Genomic DNA, 22,254 nt, shown 5'->3' with positions numbered 1-22,254 from the left:
GAATATTTATAGCTTTATATGCTTAAAAGCAATTTTTTTGCATCTAGAGTTGCATAGATTGAAAGCACTTTAGAGGCGGCATCTGGGTGGCTCAGACGGTTAAGCCTCTGACTTCAGCTCAGGTTATGATCTCTCGGTTCTTGAGTTCCAGCCCCATGTCGGGCTCTGTGCTGACAGCTCAGAGCCTGGACCTGCTTCTGATTCTGTCTCCCTCTCTCTGCCCCTCCCCCACTCAAACTCTCTGTCTCAAAAATAAACAAACAAAAAAAAAAGAAAGTACTTTAGAAAATTAATAGGGACCCTAGAAATAGCTTCAAGTAGATTTAATTAAGATAGATAGTTACCATGGAAGAAGCATAAAGTTGTTTCCCTTGAAGACAGTCTATCATAGCCCACAGTGCTTCCATGCTCCATTTGGGACAATATGGTATTCTGGTCTTCCCTGGATCTCTTAAGGGAGGTTTAAACCCTGCCAAGAGAACCTTTATGGCTCGGGCTGGATACTGCATAAGATGAAGAGGAATCTGACGCAGTCTGTCACAAAAGAAATTCTTAAAATGTTCAGAATGTCCTGATTAAAATTCTCTAACAGCCAAAACTAAAACATAGGTATAAAGGTTTGGACATTGGATTTGGCAATGAAGTCTTAGCTGTGACACCAAAAGCACAAACAAGAGAAGAAAAAATAAACTGGACTACAACAAAATTAAAAACTGTGCAAAGGGGGCGCCTGGGTGGCGCAGTCGGTTAAGCGTCCGACTTCAGCCAGGTCACGGTCTCGCGGTCCGGGAGTTCGAGCCCCGTGTCAGGCTCTGGGCTGATGGCTCGGAGCCTGGAGCCTGTTTCCGATTCTGTGTCTCCCTCTCTCTCTGCCCCTCCCCCATTCATGCTCTGTCTCTCTCTGTCCCAAAAATAAATTAAAAAAAAAATGTTGAAAAAAAAAAAAAACTGTGCAAAGGACATAATCAACAAAGTGAAAAAACAACCTACAGAATGATAGCAAATATACATTAAAAAGTAGACATTTCTCCAAAGAAGATACATAAATGGCCAACAAGCACATGAAAAGAACTCAACATCACTAATCATCAGGGAAATGCAAATCAAAGCCACAATGAGATGTAACCTCACACCCACTAGGGTGGCTAGTATCAAAACCCCAGAAAATAATGAGTGTTGGTGAGGATGTAGAGAGAAACTGGAACTCCTGGGACACCTGGTATAAAATGGAAAACAGTTTGCTGGCTCCTCCAAATATTAAAAATAGAACGAGTATGTGATCCAGCAATTCCACTTCTCAGTATATACCCCCAAAGAACTGAAGGCAGCGTCTTGAAGAGATATTTATACATTCACATTCATATCAGTATTATTCACAATAGCTAAAATGTGGAATCAACCAAAATATCTATGAATGTGCAGGATACAAAATCAGTGTACAGAAATTGGTTGCATTTCTATACACCAATAATGAAGCAACAGAAAGAGAAATCAAGAAATCATTCCCATTTACAATTGCACCAAGAACCATAAAATACCTAGGAATAAACCTAACCAAAGATGTAAAAGATCTGTATGCTGAAAACTACAGAAAACTTATGAAGGAAATTGAAGAAGACACAAAGAAATAGAAAAACATTCCATGCTCATGGATTGGAAGAACAAATATTGTTAAAATGTCAATACTACCCAAAGCAATCTACACATTCAGTGCAATCCCAATCAAAATTGCACAGGCATTCTTCTCAAAGCTAGAACAAATAATCCTAAACTTTTTATGGAACCACAAAAACCCTGAATAGCCAAAGTTATGTTGGAAAAGAAAACAAAAGTGGGAGGCATCACAATCCCAGACTTTAGCCTCTGCTACAAATCTGTAATCATCAAGACAGAATGGTATTGGCACAAAAACAGACACATAGACCAATGGAACAGAAGAGAGAACCCAGAATTGGACCCACAAATGTATGCCCAACTAATCTTTGACAAAGCAGGAAAGAGTATCCAATGGAAAAAAGTCTCCTTAGCAAATGGTGCTGGGAGAACTGGACCACAACATGCAGAAAAATGAACCTGGGCCACTTTCTTACACCACACACAAAAATAAATTCAAAATGTATGAAAGACCTAAATGTGGGACAGGAAACCATCAAAACCCTAGAAGAGAAAGCAGGCAACAACCTCTTTGACCTCAGCCGTGGCAATTTCTTGCTTGACACATCTCTAAAGGCAAGGGAATTAAAAGAAAAAATGAACTATTGGGACCTCATTGAGATAAAAGTCTTCTGCACTGAAAAAAAGAAAAATCAACAAAACAAAGGCAACCGATGGAATGGGAAAAGATATTTGCAAAAGACATACTGGATAAAGGGTTAGTATCCAAAATCTATAAAGAACTTACCAAACTCAACACCCAAAAAACCAATAATCCAGTGAGGAAGTGGTCAGAAGACACGAATAGACACTTTTCCAAAGAAGACATCCAGATGGCCAACAGACATGAAAAAATGCTCAACGTCACTCATCATCAGCGAAATACAAATAAAAATCACACTGAGATACCATCTCACACCAGTCAGAGTGGCTAAAATTAAAAACTCAGGAAACAACAGATGCTGGCAAGGATGTGGAGAAACGGGAACCCTCTTGCACTGCTGGTGGGAATGCAAACTGGTGCAGCTCCTCTGGAAAACAGTGTGGAGGGTCCACAAAAAATTAAAAATAGAGCAATAGCACTACTAGGAATTTATCCAAAGGATACAGGAGTGCTGATTCACAGGGGCACATGTACCCCAATGTTTACAGTAGCACTTTCAACAATAGCCAAATTATGGAAAGAGTCTAAATGTCCAATGATGGATGAATGGATAAAGAAGATGTGGTTTATAGATACAATGGAATACTACTTGGCAATGAGAAAGAATGAAATTATGCCATTTGCAGCAACGTGGATGGGACTGGAGGGTATTATGCTAAGTGAAATACATCAGTCAGAGAAAGATATCATGTTTTCACTCATATGTGGATCTTGAAAAACTTAACAGAAGACCGTGGGGGAAGGGAAGAAGAAAAAAAATAGTTACAAACAGAGAGCGAGGGAGGCAAACTATAGGAGACTCTTAAATACAAAGAACAAACTGAGGGTTGATGAGGGCGGCAGGGGAGAGGGGAAATGGGTGATGGGCATTGAGGAGGGCACCTGTTGGGATGAGCACTGGGTTTAGTATGTAAGTGATGAATCATGGGAATCTATCCCCAAAACCAAGAGCACACTGCATACACTGTATGTTAGCCAACTTGACAGTAAATTATATTAAAAAAAATATCCATCAATGGATGAATGGATAGATAAAAGGTAATATATACAATGATGGGATATTATCCAGCCTTAAAAAGGAAGAAAATCCTGATACATGCTACCACATGGATGAACCTTGAGGACATTATGCTAAATGAAATAAGCTAGTTATACAAAGACAAATGCTGCATGATTCTACTTATATGGGATACCTACAACAGTTAAATTCATAGGGAAAGAAGTAGAATGGTGGCTGCCAGGGACTGGATGAGGGGCAAAAGAGGGGGAATACTGTTTAAAGGGTACAAAGGTTCTGTTTTGCAAAATGAAAAGATTTCTGGAGGTTGGCTACATAGCAATGTAAGTATAGTTAACATTACTTAACTGTACATTTAAAAGTGGTTAAAATCATAAATTTTATGATACATGTATTTTACCACAATCAAATATTACAAACAAAAAAAAATTAGAAAAAAAACAGGTGTCGGCAAGGATGTGGAGAAACTGGAAGCCTTATGCATTGCTGGCAGGAAAGTAAAATGGTATAGACACTGCAGAAAAGTTTGGCAGTTCCCCAAAAAGTTAAACAAAATTACTATGTGATCCAGCAATTCCACTTCCAGGTATACACACCAAACAACATAAAGCAGGGACTCAAACAGCTACTTGTACATTAATGTCCAAGCAGCATTATTCACAATAGCCAAAGGATGGAAATCGCCCACGTGTCCATCAACATATGAATAAACCAAATGTGGTATATACAAAGGAGTGTTATTTAGCCATAAAAATAATGAAATTCTGATACATGCTATAATTGAATATGCCCTGGAAATGTTATCCTAAGTAAAATAAACCAGACACAGAAGGACAAATACTCTATGATAGTACTTATATAAGGTACCTAAAATAGGGCAAATTCATGAAGACAGAAAGTAGAATAAAGGTGTTCAGTAGCTAAGGAAAAGGAATGGAATGTTATTGTTTAACGTGCACAGAATTTCTGTGTGGGATCAGGAAAAAGTCCTGAAAATGGACAGTGGCATTAGCTGCACAACATCCTGAATGTACTTAACACCAATTAAATGTATGCTTAAAAATGGCTAAAATGGTACCATCTTACACCTGTCAGAATGGCTAACATTAACAACTCAGGCAACAACAGATGTTGGCAAGGATGCGGAGAAAGCCAAAATGCCTTTGCATTTTTGGTGGGAATGCAAGCTGGTTCAGCCACTCTGGAAAACAGTATGGAGGTTCTTCAAAAAACTAAAAATAGAACTACCCTACGACCCAGCAATTGCACTACTAGGCATTTATCCGTGGGGTACAGGTGTGCTGTGTCAAAGGGACACAGGCACCCCCATGTTTATAGCAGCACTATCAACAATAGCCAAAGTATGGAAAGAGTCCAACTGTCCATCAATGGATGAATGGATAAAGAAAATGTGGTGTGTGTGTATATATATATATATATATGCATACAATGGAGTATTACTCGGCAATCAAAAACAATGAAATCTTGCCATTTGCAAGTACGTGGATGGAACTGGAGGGTATTATGCTAAGTGAAATTAGAGAAAGACAAAAATCATATAATTTCACTCATATGAGGACTTTAGAGACAAAACAGATGAACATAAGGAAGGGAAATAAAAATAATATAAAAACGGGGAGGGGGACAAAACAGAAGAGACTCATAAATATGGAGAACAAACTGAGGGTTACTGGAGGGGTTGTGGGAGGGGGATGGGCTAAATGGGTAAGGGGCAGTAAGGAATCTACTCCTGAAATCATTGTTGCACTCTATGCTAACTAATTTGGATGTAAATTTTAAAAAAGAAAAAATTAAATTAAAAAAAAGAAACAGAAAAATAAAAAAAAGAAAAAAATGGCTAAAATGGTAAAGTTTGTTATATCTTACAATAAAGAGACTTATAGATTTAAAAAATCCTAATAAATAAATAGCTTTAAAATAGTTTTTCTTTTATAAGAACCAAAACTTTCCCAATAATTATTTTAAAAAGCTCTAAGAATTCTAATTCAACTAAGTTGACTTAAAAGAAAAAAAAAACCTGTTTATTGTCAGCTTTTCAGTTGATCCGTAATCAACAAATTGCACCAGGACAGCTAGAGGATTAAAGTCTTTAACAGACACAATCTTTGCTCTATACCATAAGCCATCATCATATTCAGCAAGGCAAGGCATTTCTAGAAAGACAGAAAAAAGGAAAAAATAACATTGCTTTGTATTTTCTTTACAAAATTGTTTTTAATACAGAAAAGTACAAAGAAAACGTAAACACCATAAACCCATCATTCAGAACTAAACACTCAACAGTTTGTCAAACACTGGATCCTGCATGTTTCTGCTTACAGTCTATGCACCTGTTTCTCCTAATTCCCAAGCACTAAACTCTGAAGAAAGGTACTTCTCCCATTCTCACAGTTCCTAGTTCCTCTGCCCATGGCTTAGACCATCCTTGCACTGCCCTTGCATCTTAGACTTCCCAAATGTCTTTTCATTTGAGCCATCATCTTCTGCAAAAGATGCTTTCTGCTATTCCTGCTTTCAATGTGGTCCTCCTTCAATCCATTCTGTAGAAAACCACCAGGATTAAATTTAAAAAATTCAATTGCCCTTGTTTATAATTCTTCAACGGCATTATAAACATCTCCAATATCAAGTCCTTAGTACTGCAATATATAGGGTTCTTCACAATCTACTCCCAACCATCTCCTACCACATATCCTCAAGTGTTACCTAACTAGAATCACTTGAGCTTCTACTTTAGCTCCTGGCTGTTCCCCATATCTAGAATGTTCCTCAATGCCCCCTTTAATGATAAACCTCTCTTTCAAAGATCAGCTCCAATTTTACAAAGCCCTGACTACTACTAATCGTGGGTTTCTCTGTGATCCTACGGCACTGTGAACACACCTTTAATGCAAGCTGTTATTTTCATACTGAACTTAGTGTTCATGCCCCTCTCAGCAAGCCCACTAGTTCTTATGTGCAGAACTATATTTGTATTCCTAATATGGTATCTGGTACCATATTGCTTGGTAAAAAATCTAATGAATGAATGCTACGCTTGAGTAAAACTGGAAAAATTAGTATAGTATCTACTTCCCTTTTCTTCGTACACTTTTAGATTTCAGGGTAGACAGAGCATACTTCAGGCTCCTGTCTTCTTCCACTTCCACCCCTCTCATTCTGTATGTTATCCTATTCTCTTCTACATAATCTCCACAAAAGTGTGGTTGTGGGCAAATGGTATTTAAATACTACACAACTCTAAAGTACAAAGATTTTTATGAAAGAGTTGTAAACAATTTGAGTTTATAGAGAAGACTATCAATGAAACAGTAAAGAATCTCCTCTAATAGAGCGGTCTGCATAGTAAGCAATTGACTGAATCACTGTTAACAGTCCTTCCAACTTTTACCATTTCCAGCCTTAAAAACATGGCTGAAGTTTCATCTCAAAATAGAATTAAAAACAAAACAAAACAAAACAACACAACAACAACCCAACCAACCTAGTCGTCATGTTATTTTAACCTACGAAATAACTTTTTAATAGGCATTTGCCTACAAATCAACTTGTACATATGCATATTAAAAAAAAAACTTTTACTGAAGGATAAAATACCCACAGAAAATGCACAATATATGTATAGCTCCATGAATAATCACATTACACACAGTAGGTTTCTGTGACTTCCCTTTAGACAAGAACGCAATGAGGAAGGAATTATCTCATCCAGGCTATAAATCTGAGTTTATAAAAAGAAAAAATCATGAATTTATTTGTCACTCCTTCAACAAATGTTTATGAGCACCTAACTTGCACAAGGTGCCCTTCTAATTGCTGATGACACAATTAGGTACAGAGAGTCCCAACTCACAGTGCTTTTTGAAAAAGAAGCAGTACGCATGAGCAAAAATGGGGGGGGGGGCAGGGGAGGGTGGCGGGCAATGCTACCTTCTATGGGGAGGGCAGGGAACACCTACAGTGTGGGGACGGTTGAGCAGACATCTAAACTGCTATGTACAGTTTGGGGGAGGAACAGAGGGAAAGCGAGTGCTGTTTATCAGCCAAACATGAGTCACAACTAATTAAAATCTCATTGAGTAAAATCAGGTAAGATTTTAGGCTCATGCTTTCCTTTGCTTTAGCTTATCCTCTGATACACAAAATACTAAGAAAAAATACATCTCTGTATCACATAGTGATAAAAATGTATAGATACCACTCTTGGTTTTCAGAAATTGTCAACACCAGTAATGAGATGCATTTTTTTCTTAAAAGAATCACATATACAATAAAGATGGGTAGGAATGGATTAGAAGAAAAATATACAGCACTATTTGACCTATCCTGACAAGACAGGACACAATCTGAGTGCCCATATCCTACTTCAAAATTACCAACTTAGGTGGTTTGTAATTAAAATTAATGTCATTTAGGTCTGAATGACAACTTTCACAATTTGAGCTATGGTAAAACCTCAGGCTTAGAAAAATCATCTTATGCAGTCAATTTTCCAATGCAGACCGAGTTCTGGAACATGGAAATGCCCCAAGGCAGTTACTTCCCTTCATCTAGAAAATGAGAACGACACTTCATCTACAGTGTCTTGTGGATTCAAAGAGATGGTGCTTATAAAGTGTACAAGTATCAGTTAACATTAGAAATAGCCCAGCCTCAAAAGTCCATTCAAACAAAACAACGGTTTTATTAAGGATCCTATTATACTCAGAAAATTTAGCATACCTGTTCTAAAATCCGTCAGCAGAGGAAATGTTTCCACATTCTTATTGAACCTCCTCAGTGCTTCGTTAAGGCTTTCAGACTCAGATTCCCAGCTAGCTCCACTGTCATCTGTGTCACTATGCTGGTTAAACAGATTACAACTTTCTACAGAATCAAGGCAAATATACACCTAAGTGGGGAGAAGGGAAGGAAAAGACTTTCGAATTTTGTAATTTTTAGTATCCACTTATACGGACAAAATTATTGCAGCAGGCAGTCTGAACAAGGGCCTTGATGATCCCTTGTACAGTTCCTCTCCCACATCAGACCAGAGTTGATCTTTGTGAACAAGAGAGTGTGACAGGAGTGATGATAGGTTACTGCTGAGATCAGAGCATCAAAGACACGTGGCCCCTGTCTTGGTCGTATGCTCTCCCTGCAACTCTCCTCAGGGAAACATGCGCCATGTTCCCAGCAAGCCTGCGGGGAGGCCCACGGGGCAAAGCACTGAGCCTCCAGACCACACCCAGCAGAGTCTTTTTGGAAGTGGGTCCTGGGTGCCATTTCTACCACCAACATCTCCACAGCCCGTCAGCGAGAGATCCCGAGCCAGTACCTAATTAAGTAGCTCCTGGATTTCTGACTCTCATGTGGGTTTTGTTCCAAGCTAAGTTTGGGGTAATTTGTGATGCAGAAATAAATAACTAACAGGAAAAGAAATCATTACAAAAACCAACTACAGCTGTATACTATTTTCTCTGATGGAATTATATAGCAAATTCTTCCGCCTGTGAAAAACGGTTTACTATGGAAAAGAGCTGAAGGAACGGCCTGAGCTACTTAATTTGTCACTTCTTTCTTGTTAGGCAAGGTCATGTAATTGAATTTTCTTTAGTGAACTTATTTATTCAGTCAATATTTGTTGAGTGCCCATTATATAACAGGCAGCATTCTAGTTCTGGGAACACATCTGTGACCAAATCAGGCAAAAGTCCTAGTCTTCATGGAGCTACACTCTAGTAGGGTGAAGCAGACAGTCATAGTAAGAAAGGGACACTATGTGTTAGAAGACGATAAGTGGCATGGAAAACAGAGCAGGGTAAAGAGCAGCTAGAGTTCAGTGTGGGAAGAAGCCACGGAAATGAGATGTTTAAGATTTCATAGATGGAAACAGTTCTGCCCTAAAAACCTAAATATTGATATAAACATGACTAAAGCAACACAATACTGGAAACACAGCAACTGCCTGAAAAACTTGCTTTATTAACAAATGTCTGAAGAGGAAATGACACAGTGGGCAAACTGGAGGTCACTGATTTTCAATTATTTAAGATCAGGAAGACAGAAGTGTGAAGAGTTGATCCTCGAGTTTAAGATCAAGACTGCCTGTTATATTTTTTTTTTTTTTTCAACGTTAATTTATTTTTGGGACAGAGAGAGACAGAGCATGAACGGGGGAGGGGCAGAGAGAGAGGGAGACACAGAATCGGAAACAGGCTCCAGGCTCTGAGCCATCAGCCCAGAGCCTGACGCGGGGCTCGAACTCCCGGACCGCGAGATCATGACCTGGCTGAAGTCGGATGCTTAACCGACTGCGCCACCCAGGCGCCCCTGCCTGTTATATTTTTAACCAACAACTGATCATTTAGACCACATACCTCATTAGGTGAGACCACATGTTTAACTTGAACAGCATAGAGTTCTTCTGGGGGAGGCAGAGATGAAGGCAAGTATGGTGGTAAAATAGGAGTTTCTGTTTCAGACAAAAGCAATTCCTAAAGCACCAAAAACAAATTCAGATTTCAGAATAGCTATTACAGAAATCCAATACATTCATTCCAGTGCCAATTAATTTTCAATTAGCAGAAAGCAAGCTCTCTTAGATAATGAATACCACAAAATAATTTTGTTTTAGGACCAAAATGTGAGTAAAGATCTTCAGCACTCTTTTGTTCCTCCAGTTAAAACATTTTTGTGTGTGTTTAAAAACTCAGATGAATTTTTTTTTTTTATGTATACATATTTACATATACACACAAAACTCTGGAAGACTGGCTAACAGTTAATGGTAATTGTCACTGCTTAGTGGAACTGGGGCATCTGATGCGTAGAAAGGGGACTTTTTTTCTATTCACATTTCTACAGTATTTATTTTTAGAATAAGTATATACCTTATAATAAAAACTAAAATAATATATGAAATGCCAAAGGAAGATTCAAGTTAAAATCGTCAAAAAAAAAAAAAAGTGTGCTGTCTTTAAACTCTAAAAAAGCATAACCAAAAACTAAGACTTATGTGATTCCCAAGAGGATCCTGGCAGTCAGCAGTTATTAAACGCAAAGGTATTATAAAAATTTGGATGTTTTTAAAAAAATTCTTTTAATGTTTATTTATTTTTGAGAGAGAGAGAGACGAGAGAGAGACAGAATGCGAGCGGGGGTGGGGTAGACAGAAAGGGAAACACAGAATCTGAAGCAGGCTCCAGGCTCTGAGCTGTCAGCACAGAGTCTGATGCGGGGCTTGAACTCACAAACCAGGAGATCATGACCTGTTCCGAAGTTGGATGCTCAACTGACTGAGCCACCCAGGTTCCCCTGGGTGTTTTTGTTTTTTTTTAAAGAAAGCTTTAAAAGATTCTTAAATGTGGTAATTAGCATAAAAAGTAAAATAATCACATTTAAATTTGTAGATTTAATTTATTAATATTTAACATTTCCAAACTGGTGGCAAAACAGAACAAAATCTATCTGAACCACTTAGTAGAGTTCAGCAAAAAGTGACTATGACTGCTAAATTTTACTGATTTGTTACAAAGCACTTGACAATAAGTTTGCTATTTTTATAATCATAGGAATAAAATTCTACTTATTAATAATGAAACTTTCACTAAAACTCTTCCTGCATCAAAAAGCACAAGTGACAAAAGAAAAAAAAAGACTTCGTTAAGATAAAAAATTTTGGTGCTTTAAAGGACACCATTAAGAAAGTGAAAAGACAACCCACAAAATGGGAGGAAATACCTGCCAATCGTATTTCTGATAAAGGACTTATATACAGAATATAAAGAACTCTTACAATTCAACAAAAACAACCCAACTAAAAATGGGCAGGAGATTTTTTCATTCTTTTTTACCTTTATTTTCTATTTTTTTCTGGATTTATTGAAATATAATTGACATATAACATCGTATTAGTGCAAGGTATACAACGTAATTATTTAATACATGTATATACTTTGAAATGACTACCACAAAAGGTTCACACCAATAACCTCATAATAGTTATAAAATTTTTTTTCTGATAAAAACATTTACTATCAACTCTCTTAGCAACTTTCAAGTATACAATACAGTGTTGTTAACTATAATCACCATGTTGTACATTACATCCCCAGGACTTACATCTGGAAGTTTGTATCTTTTGATGCCTTCATGCATTTCCCCCTCTCCTCATCCCTTACCCCTGGCAACCACCAATCTGTTGTATCTGAGTTCAGTTTTTTTTTTGTTTTGTTTTGTTTTTTAGATTCCATGTATTAGATCATACCGTCTATATACTTTGACTTATTTCACTTAACATAATGCCTTCAAGATCCATCTATGTTGTCAAAAATGGCACGAGTTCCTTTTTATGGCCAAATAGAATACTATTCCAGTGTGTACAAACATACAGCCTCACACCACACACCCCACATCTTTATCCATTCATCTGCTGATGGCCACTTAGGCTGTTTCCAGGTTGTGGCTATCGTAAATAATTCTGCAATGGGCATGGGGTACAGCACACATTTCTTCAAGACAGTGCTTTTGTTTCCTCTGAATACATGCCTGAAATTGAGAATGACAGTTCTATTTTTATTTTTTGAGGAACCTTCATACTATTTTCCATAGTGGTTGTACCAATGTACATACCCACCATGGTGCACAAGGGTTTCCTTTTTCTCTACATCCTCACCAGCACTTCTTTTTGTCTTTTTGATGATGGCCATTCTAACATGTGTGAGGTGACACCTCATTGTGGTTTTGATTTGCATTTCCCTGATGATTAGTGATGTTGAGCACCTTTTCATATGTCTGTTGGTTATTTGTACATCTTCTTTGAAAAAATGTCTGTTTAGTTCCTGTGTCTACTTTTTAATCAGATTGTTTATTATTTACTATTGATTTGTGTAAGTTTTTATATATTTTGGATATTATGACTTATCAGATATTTGATTTTCGAACACTTCTTCCCATTCTGTAGGCTGCCTTTTTATTTTGTTGATGGTTTCTTTTGCTGTGCCGAGCTTCTTGGTTTGATATAGTCCCACTTGTTTAATTTTGTGTTTGTTGGCTTTGCTTTTGGTGTCAAATCCTGGGAAATGTATTTGAACAGAAATTTCTTCAAAGAAAATATACAAATGGCCAAAAAAAGAGCATATGAAAAGATGCTCACCATCATCAGTCACCAGAGAAAAGCAAATCAAAACTACAATGAAATACCACTTCACACCTATCCTAGGATGGCAGAGCGTGGGGGGTGGGGGGGTGGGGGGGTGGGAGTCAGATAACAAGTGTTGATAAGGATATGGAAAAAAAAATGGAACCCTGGAGACTCCTAGTATAAGAGTAAAATGGTGCATCCCCTTTGGAAAACAGTCTCAAAGTTCCTTAAAATGGTAAAAAGTCACTATATGACTCAGCAATTCCACTGGTAGGAATCAGGTCCATATCCAAGAGAAGTGAAAACAGATGTCCACATAAAAACTTGTATGCAAATGTTCACAGCTTTATTCACAATTGCAAAAAGGTGGAAACCCAACTGTCCATCAACCGATGAATGGATAATGTAGTATATCCATGTAATGGAAAGTTATTCATCAATAATAAGGATACATACTGCCACGTGAATGAAGCTTAAAAATTTTATTCTAGTAAAAGAAACTGTGTTACAAAAGGCTACATATTATGTGATTCTCTTTATATAAAATGTCCAAAATAGGAAAATCCAGAGAGACAGATTACTGGTCTCCAGGAAACTGGGAAAGGAAAGTGACTCCTGTTGGTATGGGGTTTCTTTCTGGAATGATGAAATGTTGTGGAATTAAGTAGTTGTGATGATTGCACAACTCTGAATATACTGAACACCCACTGCATTGTACATTTTAAGATGGTGATTTTTATAGTATGTAAACTATATCTCAATAAAGCTGTTATAAAAGAAAATGCTTATTGCTTCCTGATCTTATATTAGATCCCCTGTATTGATGAAGTATCCAAGTTTCCCAAATGTTTGGATTGTAACTTACCTCAAATCTTATTTCCCATCTTTCATCCTCATACTTTTTATCATAATCTGTTAGTTTCTGAAATAATAAAGTATTGTTAACTAATAAACCAAATTCAACTATATAATATTTTTAAGGCACTTTCATATTTTGTCCCCACAAAAACTGGGTGCATGTTCTTGTTGGCATTCATGCAGTTATTTTGGGTTAACTATACAAAAATCTAATGTTCTGAGTAATCTTCATAGTGCAACAAGAAGAATCTTCAAAATCATGTTAAACACACGTCAATGGTAATTATAGCTACCCTTGAACAACATGAGGGTTAGGGGCATCGACCCCCCACCACACACAGTGGAAAATCCACATATAACTTTTTACTCCCTAAAAATGTTAACTGTTGACCAGAAGGCTTACCAATAAAAAAAAAAACAGTTGATTAACACATATTTTATATGTTATATGTATTATATATTGTATTCTTATTATAAAGTAAGCTAGAGAAAATGTTAAGAAAGTCATAAGGAAGAGAAGATACATTTACAGTACTGTAAAAAAGTCCACACATAAGTGGTCCCACGCAGTTCAAACCTGTGTTGTTCAAGGGCCAACTGCAAAGAGTAGGAGTTCTTACCTCTTCTTTTAAATGTTCACACTGAAGAGTACAACGGGAGGGGAGGGACTTAGTAATCTTTATAAAACCAGTTTAACAGATGGAACACCTTTCATACAAACACATGAGTACAAATACACATGAGCACACATACACACACCACACACACCCCCCTGCTCAAAAGAAAAAGCTGGCAGTGAGAATTACATGTACAAAGTAATATCACATTTCTAAGTGTGAGAAATAGTTTTCTATATTGAACCGAACATTCAATATTTGGTTGTGTCCTGTCATGAAAATGAGTATTTAAAAATGTAACAAGTGAACTGTAAGTCTAGAAATAAAAAATACCTTGCTATATAAAATGTTAATGTTATTATTTATGATGGATTCCCTATTGCCACTAAGTATTTATGGCATCTTGCAATGTGAAAACATATCTATGACAGGCTAATTATGTTTTTTAAAATATAAAAAACAGAAACACTGGAAAACTGAAAGGAGCTATTTCTTGAAGCTAAGCTTAAAATCCAGAAGCAAAATGGGGAAAATGTTAAAATGTCAAATAAATGGAAAAAAAAATTTATCTGGGGAGAGAATCCTTTCCTGGCAGCAAATTCTATTAAGATTTGTATGTATATGTTCAAACAGCATATATATAAAACAACATTAGATACTGGATGGTCTTTTCACTAGGTTTGAAGATACAGAAACATTAAATGAATCTTAATGCAATTAAAGTCTTTTTTAAGGACATTTAGGACATAAAGCATGACGTAGTGTATTGTTTCCTCAACAGATAATTTAAAAATTCTCTATATTCTCTTAAAATATCAAACACAACCATATTGAAGACTTAAAGTGTAAGGCAAAATATGACATTTTATCCAGAATCAGTTTTTCAATAACTTAGGTTCTTATAGAAAAACAGCTCACTTACTTCTTTCAATATCTCTTCAGAATGCTCAAAAGTACAGTATTTATGGTATGCCATAAAATAAGAAAGTGACATTCCATCAAAATAGAGATGAATCGATAATTTCCCCCATGGGTTTTCAGGTAATTCCTGTTTAATTTCAATAAAGATTATTATTATAAAATAAAGTCTGTTTGAAGATTCAAATTTTATAGCAGGCAAATATGATATTAGAGTTCTGACAATCACCGTTTTACCAGTTTGACTAGTGGCTCATTTCATAAAATTTTCTTCCTGGTCTTTTGGCAGGTTATAAAACAGTAATTCTACTATTATAGTTTCTGTAAAATATATTTACATGTAAGATAGTTTGCTAGTTATTTACTAGAAAATTACATCATCTTTAAATAATACTAATAATTTACACTAAGCAGAAGGAGAAAGAAAAGGTATGTTCAGAGGTAAAGAAATGAAGTTTTGTTAAAAATCCAAGAATGACAGAATCAGAAGACATCAATGACTGTCTAGAAGGAGGAGTTAGGATAATGGCTTAAACTCTTAAGTCCGCTTAGCATTATTAGGTACTGAACATGTACGTAGCTGATAGGCTGATCATTTTTCATTGATACTTGGTACCACCTTAGTCCAAACTCCTGTCTCTACTGAGTTTCTATAATTGCTTTCCAGCAGACCTCCCTGCTTCTATCTTTTCTACTCTCTAGCTTTTCTCAGTGCAGCAGAGTGAAAATACTAGAACGTTAAAGGTAGATCATGTCACTCTTTTGCCCAGGCCCTTGAGTGGCTGCCTTTGTCAGCTTGACAGCTGAAGCTTTCACAAACCTCTCCCCCACCCCCAATTCTTTTCTATCGTGCTCCTTCTGCTCTAGCCCCAGTGGCTTCTCTGCCAGTCCTTGAACACCCCAGGCATGCTCCAGCCTTGGAGCTCTCTGCACTATTCTCCAGACATCTCATGGTTGGTCCTCTCACCATTTTAGAATCTTTACTCCTATCTCATTTTTTGCAGTGTGGCCTCCCTTGACCACTGTGTTTAAAATGTTAACTTCTCCCCTGCCCCACTTTCCCCATCAGCCCTTCCTGCTTTGTTTTCTTCCTAGCACTTACCACAACCTAATATACCTTGTATTTTATGTTTTTTATTTTGTTTCCCACTGCTGAAATGGAAACTCCATGAAGGCAGACATCTGACTATTCAGTCCATTGCTGTACCTCGAGGTTGAGACTAGAGTCAATCAGTATTTCTTAGTATATAAAGTCACAGGAGCAAGTCTGGGTAAGGTCTGTTCTGGCAGTAAGGGCTGTAGGGCATGCACATTCATGGTTTCTGACAATTTAAGCAGTCTTGGGTATACTATGAATTGTTCTCCTGTGTTAAGCTAAACAGCAAAGAATTTTGATCTCTATCTTACTGCCATGATTTTCCACAAGGGCTATGAATAACCAGAGAGGGGCTCTTGGTACTAACATCAGCAACATTAAAGCTTCTGTACTGTTTTATATAAGTAGGTCTGTGGCTCTTGTTAAGTCTTTATCATCCTGTAGTCAGTCACCTTTCATACAGAAAAACTTTCCTTACAGTGTTTGTATCGTTCTACTGGAATCCTCAAACATAGCTGCAGATCAATCTCATTACCTCACTGCTCAGAAACCTCCAATGGGCTCCACTTATTCACCTCTACCTCTCTTAAATCCTATTCACCACCACTTCTCCTCACAAAACCTCTTTTATTCTAGCCAAACAGTTATGCTATTTCCTAATTGTACCGTGCCCGGTTCTGTTTCTTTACACTTACTTATGAATTCTATTCCCCTGGTCAGGAGAACTTTCCCAACTTTTAAGGGCTACCTCACTTACCATCTCTAAGTTCCTATTACACTTACTCTTTTTACCAGTCACTTGGCTCTTGGCATGTCACTTTGTAGTGTGAAGTTTTTAGGTTTATATCTTACATCTAGTTGTTTCACCAACTACATAAGGTCTTTGAGCACAGGGGCTCACCTGCACCTCACACAGTGCTACGTACATGGTCACATCCTGAGAACTACTATGTATATTTATAAACATCTCCAATTCTTTGGTACTGCTCCTTATTAGGTTGTTAATAAAGAATCTTTCAGATTACTGACTTCAGTGCTTATGAAAGTTCTCAGGAACTTGCTCAAAATTAGATTTAAAACAAGCCTAGAAACCAAAGTGGTAACTTTTCTATGTTAGTGAATAAGTTATATTCAAACAGGGACATTTTTCATCATTAAAATATCCCTCAAATTATGTTACCTACAACACATTATGGCCAATAACTTAAATCAACAATATATGCCTTGAATATAAATTACCATAATGTGAATTTCCACCTCTCTCTTCGAAAGCAGTTCCTGAAGGAGTTCTATTGCATCTGGTTGCCAGACATTCCCAACCTATTTGGGATTAATAAACTCAGATTCTTTCACAGTTTCACAAAATATGACAGAGCAGAAAGCAAATGAAGTTATATAAAAGTAGCCATAAACAGGTAACGGGAGACAGTAGTATAAACTATACGAGCAGTTTTAAGAGAATATCATGGCCATATGAAACTAATAATTTGTCTGAGCTTCCTTCCTTCACTACAGTTCTCTCTTAAAGCATTTTAGGCTTTAAAAATATAAACCTACATTAAAAACAAAGCATCACAAAAAATTTTTTTAAAACACCAATATACCAATGTGGTGCTTGGATAATGCCTAAAATAGGTATTTATTAAGGAGCAGTGATTGTTGTGTTTTTAATGTTAAGACATTCATGTGGCAAAGAATTGGGGCCTCCTGCCAAAAGCCACTGAGGAGCCTCAACTTTCCACCAATGCCACGTGAAAGCGATTTGGAGGCAGATCCTCTACCCCAGTGAACCCTTTAGATGACTGTACATATTCATGCAGTTTTACTAGGGGCTCTGAGCCAAAACCACTCAGCTAAGCTGATCCTAATCCCTGAACCACAGAAACTATGTGAAAGAAAAAAAAGTTTATTGTTGATTTAGACTACTAAGTTTTAGCTTAATTTGTCATGCAGCAAGAGATAATTAATACATCACTTCTTTATCTGATTTCCAGCTTCAAATCTGTAGTGATTTTATTTGATGAAGAAATAACTAAATTTTAACAGTCTTACACTTACCCATCTATGAAGATATTAGGTCTCTTTACTTATTCAGATTTTTTTAAATGTTTATTTTTGAGAGAGACAGAGAGACAGAGACAGAGACAGAGCATGTGTGGGGGAGGGGCAGAGAGAGAGGGAGACACAGAATCCCAAGCAGGCTCCAGGCTTTGAGCTATCAGCACAGAGGCCAATGCGGGGTTCTAACTTGTGAACTGCACAATCATGACCTGAGCTGAAGTCAGATGATTAACTGAGCCACCCAGGCTCCTCTCAGATTTTTTTTTTTTTATCCTTCAGTTTGATTTTGTAGTTTTCTTCATAAAGGCCCTTTAGCTGTCTTAAGAAACTTATTTCTAAGTATTTTATTATTTTTGCTACAACTGAAAGGGATTGTTAATAAAAAGACAATATTTAAAATTAATCATCCTACAAATTACAATTTACTCACAGATTTGGTATTATAGAGCTGGCAAGGAATACAAAACTGGGGTATATCAGGATATAGTAAAATAGGGTAAAGGTGACATTGTGGAATCTTCTCGGTGAATCCATGATCTAAATATTGTACCTGAAACAGAACAAATAAAATTTATAATTTAAATTTACTATTAAAAACTAGGGGCCAGTAGGGACTCTTAGGTATTTAAAAAAACAGACATCCTAGAAAGAGATCTAAATGGATTTGAAAATTTTCCAGAAAAAAAGAAACACTGTATTCCTTCATTCCATACAGTGTATTAAATTTCATTGTCAAAGGTTTTTTTTTACACATAAACCAGTTTTTTTTAAACAGAGTCTTCTGAGATTTACAAATTCCTTTAGAATTTCTTTTGAAGATAATTTGTTTTGTTTTTCCTAAGTATTTTAGAAGCACTGGTTTACATTTAATAAAGGAGTATACTGGTTTGTTTTCTTGTTGAATTTTAAGAGTTCTTCACACATTTTTGGATAATAGTCCTTCATAAGATGTGTCTTTTGCAAATATTTTCTCCCACTGTGTGGCTTGTGTTCTCATTCTTTTGACATTGGCTTTCACAGGGGAAGTTTTTCATTTAAATAAAGTCCAGTTTATCCCTTATTTTATGGGTCTTCTGTGCGATATCTAAAAAGTCATTACCATCCCCAAGGTCATTGAGGTTTTCTCTGCTATCTTCTAGGAATTTTATAGTGTTTTACATTTAGGTCTATGATCCATTTTGAGTTAATTTTTTTGAAGAGTGTAAAAGTCTGGGTCCAGGTCCATTTTTGTGTGTGTGGATGATCACTTGTTTCTGCAGCATTTACTGAAAAGACCATCTTTGCTTAGTTGTTTTGCCTTTGCTCCTTTGTCAAAGATTAGTTGACTATATTTTTGTGGGTCTATTTCTAGGCTCTCTATTTTGTTCCATTGTTCCATTTGTTTATTTTTATTTTTCTGCTAATACCACAATATCTCAATTACTGTGACCTTATAGTTAAATTTTGAAGTAAGGTAGCATCAGTCCTCTGATTTTGTTCTTCTCCTTTGTGTTGGCTATTCTGGGTCTTTTTCCTCTCCCTATAAACTTTAAAATAAATTTGTTGATATCCACAAAACAACCTGCTGGGATTCTGATTGGCATTGCATTGCATCTATAGATAAATCTGGGAAGAACTGACATTTTGACAATATTGAGTCTTCCTATTCATGAGCTAGAATATCCCTCCAGTCATTTTGTTCTTTGATTTTGTTCATCAGTTTTGTAGTTTTCCTTGTATAGATAGATCTTGTACATATTCAGTTAGAGTTATACCTAAGTATTTTCGTTTTTTGGGTGCTAATGTAAATGGTATTGTATTCTCAGTTTCAAACTCCACTTGTTCATTGCTGGTCTATAGGAAAGTGACTGACTTTTGTATATTAACCTTGTATCCCGCAACCTTGCTATAATTGCTTTAGAGTTCTAGGAATTTTCTTGTTCATTCTTTTGCATGTCATCTGTAAACAAAGTTCTTCCTTTCTAATTTATCTTTTATTTCCTTTTATCTGATTGCATTAGCTAGTACTTCTATTATGATGTTGAAAAGGAATGGTAAGAGGGAATATCTTTGCCTTGCTCCTGCTCTTAGTGAGAAAGTCATGAGGTTTTCACCATTAAGTATGATGTTAGCTGTTAAGTTTTTTGTAGTTTTTTTTTTTTTTAATCAGGGTAGGAAGTTCCTCTCTATACCTATTACAGAGACTTTTTAGTATGAATGGGTATGAGATCCTCTCAAAAGCTTTCTCTGCATCTACTGATATGATCATGTGATTTTTCTTTTTCATCCTGTTGATGTGATACATTACATTAGCCAATTTTCAAATGTTGAATCAGCCTTGAACACCTGGGATAACCATTTGGTCATGATGTATATAATTACTTTTATACATTGTGGATTTGATTTTCTACTATTTGGTTGAGGATTTTTGTATCTATATTCCTGATACTGGTCTGTAGCTTTGTTTTCTTGTAATGTTGTTGTCTATTTTTGGTATTACAGTAATGCCGGCCTCATAGAATGAGTTAGGAAGTATTTCCTTTGCTTCTATCTTCTGAAAGAGATCTTAGTAAAATATCTTCCTTAAATATTTGGTAGAATTTACCAATGAAACCATCTGGGCCAGGTGCTTTTTGTTTTGGAAGGTTATGAGTTACTAATTCAATTTCCTTATTAGATATAGGACTATTCAGATTTTCTATTTCTCTGTGTGGGTTTTGACAAATTGTGTCATTTTAAGGAATTTGTTCATCTAGGCTGTCAAATTTGTGAGTATAGATCTACTCATAATATTCCTTTATTATCTTTTCATGTGCCCTCTTTCATTTATGATATTAGTAATTTGTGTCCTTTTTCTTGATTAGCCTGGTTGCAAGCTTAATGATTTTATTGATCTTTTCAATGAAACAACTTTTAATCTCATAGATTTTCTTTCTTGATTTTCTGTTTTCAATTTCATTAATTTCAGCTCAAATTCTTATTTTTTTCAGCTTAACTTTGGATTTAATTTTTTCTTTTTGTAGTTTCCTCAGGTGGAAACTTAGAAAATTGATTTTAATCTTTGTTCTTTTCTAATATATGCATTTAATGCTGTGAATTTCCTCCAAGCAATGCTTTCATTGCATCTCATAAGTTTTGATAAGTGTTTTCATTTTCATTTAGCTCAAAATATTTTTAAATTTCTCTTGAGATTTCTTCCTTGACCCATGTGTATTTTAGAAGTTTGTTGTTAAATCTCTATGTATTTTGGGATTATCGTTCTGTTACTGGTTTCTAGTTTAATTCCATTCTGGTCTGAGAGCTGACACTGATTTCTGCCTCTTTAAACTTAAAGTGTGTCTTATGGCTCAGAATGTGGTATATCTTGATAAATATTCCATGTGAGCTTGAGAAGAACGTATTATTGTTCAATGAATTAGTCCAGAGATGCCAATTATATCCAGTTGATTGATGGTATTTTTGAGTTCAACTATGTCCTTACTGATTCTCTGCTTGCTAGACCTGTCAGTTCTGATAGAGTGTTGAAGTCCACAACTATGTTAGTGGGTATTTCTCTTTCCAATTTTATTAGTTTTTGCCTCGTGCAGATTTACTCTTGTTGTTATGCACATACATATTAGGAACTGTAATGTCTTCTTAGAGAATTGACTCCTCTGTCATTATGTAATGCCCTTCTTTATCCCTGATAACTTTCCTGCTTTGAAGTCTACTCTGAAATTATAGATATCCCTACTTTCTTCCAGTGAGTGTTGGCACAGAATATTTTTCTCTATCCACTCATTTTTTTCCACTCATTTAAAATCTATATGTGTCTTATACTCAAAGTGGGTTTCTTGTAGACAACATACAGTTAATTGGTACATTTATTTGTTACTATTTTCCATTTACTGCTTTTGTTCTTTGTTCTTGTTTTCCACTATTTTTCTGCCTCGTGGTTTTAAATGAGCATTTTATATAATTGCATTTTCTTTTTCTTAGCATATCAATTATACTTTTTAAAAAGCAATTTTTAGGGGCAACTGGGTGGCTCAGTCAGTTAAGCATCTGACTATTCATCTCAGCTCAGGTCTTGATCTCTTGGTTGTGAGTTCAAGCCCCACATTAGGCTCCACACTGGGCATGAAGCCTACTTAAAAAAAAAGCAATTTTTAGTGGTTTCCATTTAGTTTACTATAATACTGAATTATTATCATTATTAAACATTTACATTGAATCCAAGTCTATTTTCAAAAAACATTTACCACT

The 22,254-nt window shown here is 36.1% G+C and overlaps 1 protein-coding gene across 3 annotated transcripts in view; it reads right to left on the bottom strand.

Moving 5' to 3' along the window:
* Window positions 1-22,254, bottom strand: part of RNF17 (ring finger protein 17) — a 128,769-nt gene that overhangs the window by 4,278 nt on the left and 102,237 nt on the right. For 2 of the 3 annotated variants that reach the window (XM_047873453.1, XM_047873439.1), the window contains exons 28-35: window positions 18,461-18,580; window positions 17,209-17,289; window positions 14,878-15,003; window positions 13,346-13,402; window positions 9,716-9,832; window positions 8,079-8,247; window positions 5,374-5,509; window positions 345-534 (exon numbers count right to left, since the gene is read on the bottom strand). In XM_047873453.1, coding sequence (XP_047729409.1) covers window positions 345-534; window positions 5,374-5,509; window positions 8,079-8,247; window positions 9,716-9,832; window positions 13,346-13,402; window positions 14,878-15,003; window positions 17,209-17,289; window positions 18,461-18,580 — 996 coding nt within the window. The remainder of the gene's footprint in view (window positions 1-344; window positions 535-5,373; window positions 5,510-8,078; window positions 8,248-9,715; window positions 9,833-13,345; window positions 13,403-14,877; window positions 15,004-17,208; window positions 17,290-18,460; window positions 18,581-22,254) is intronic. The other variant, XM_047873446.1, reaches the window with a different exon arrangement.

The sequence above is a fragment of the Prionailurus viverrinus genome, chromosome A1, assembly GCF_022837055.1.
Source record: "Prionailurus viverrinus isolate Anna chromosome A1, UM_Priviv_1.0, whole genome shotgun sequence".
NCBI classification, from domain to species: domain Eukaryota; kingdom Metazoa; phylum Chordata; class Mammalia; order Carnivora; family Felidae; genus Prionailurus; species Prionailurus viverrinus.
The sequence above is the reverse complement of the archived record's forward strand: the minus strand, read 5'-3'. Positions and strand labels throughout refer to the sequence as shown.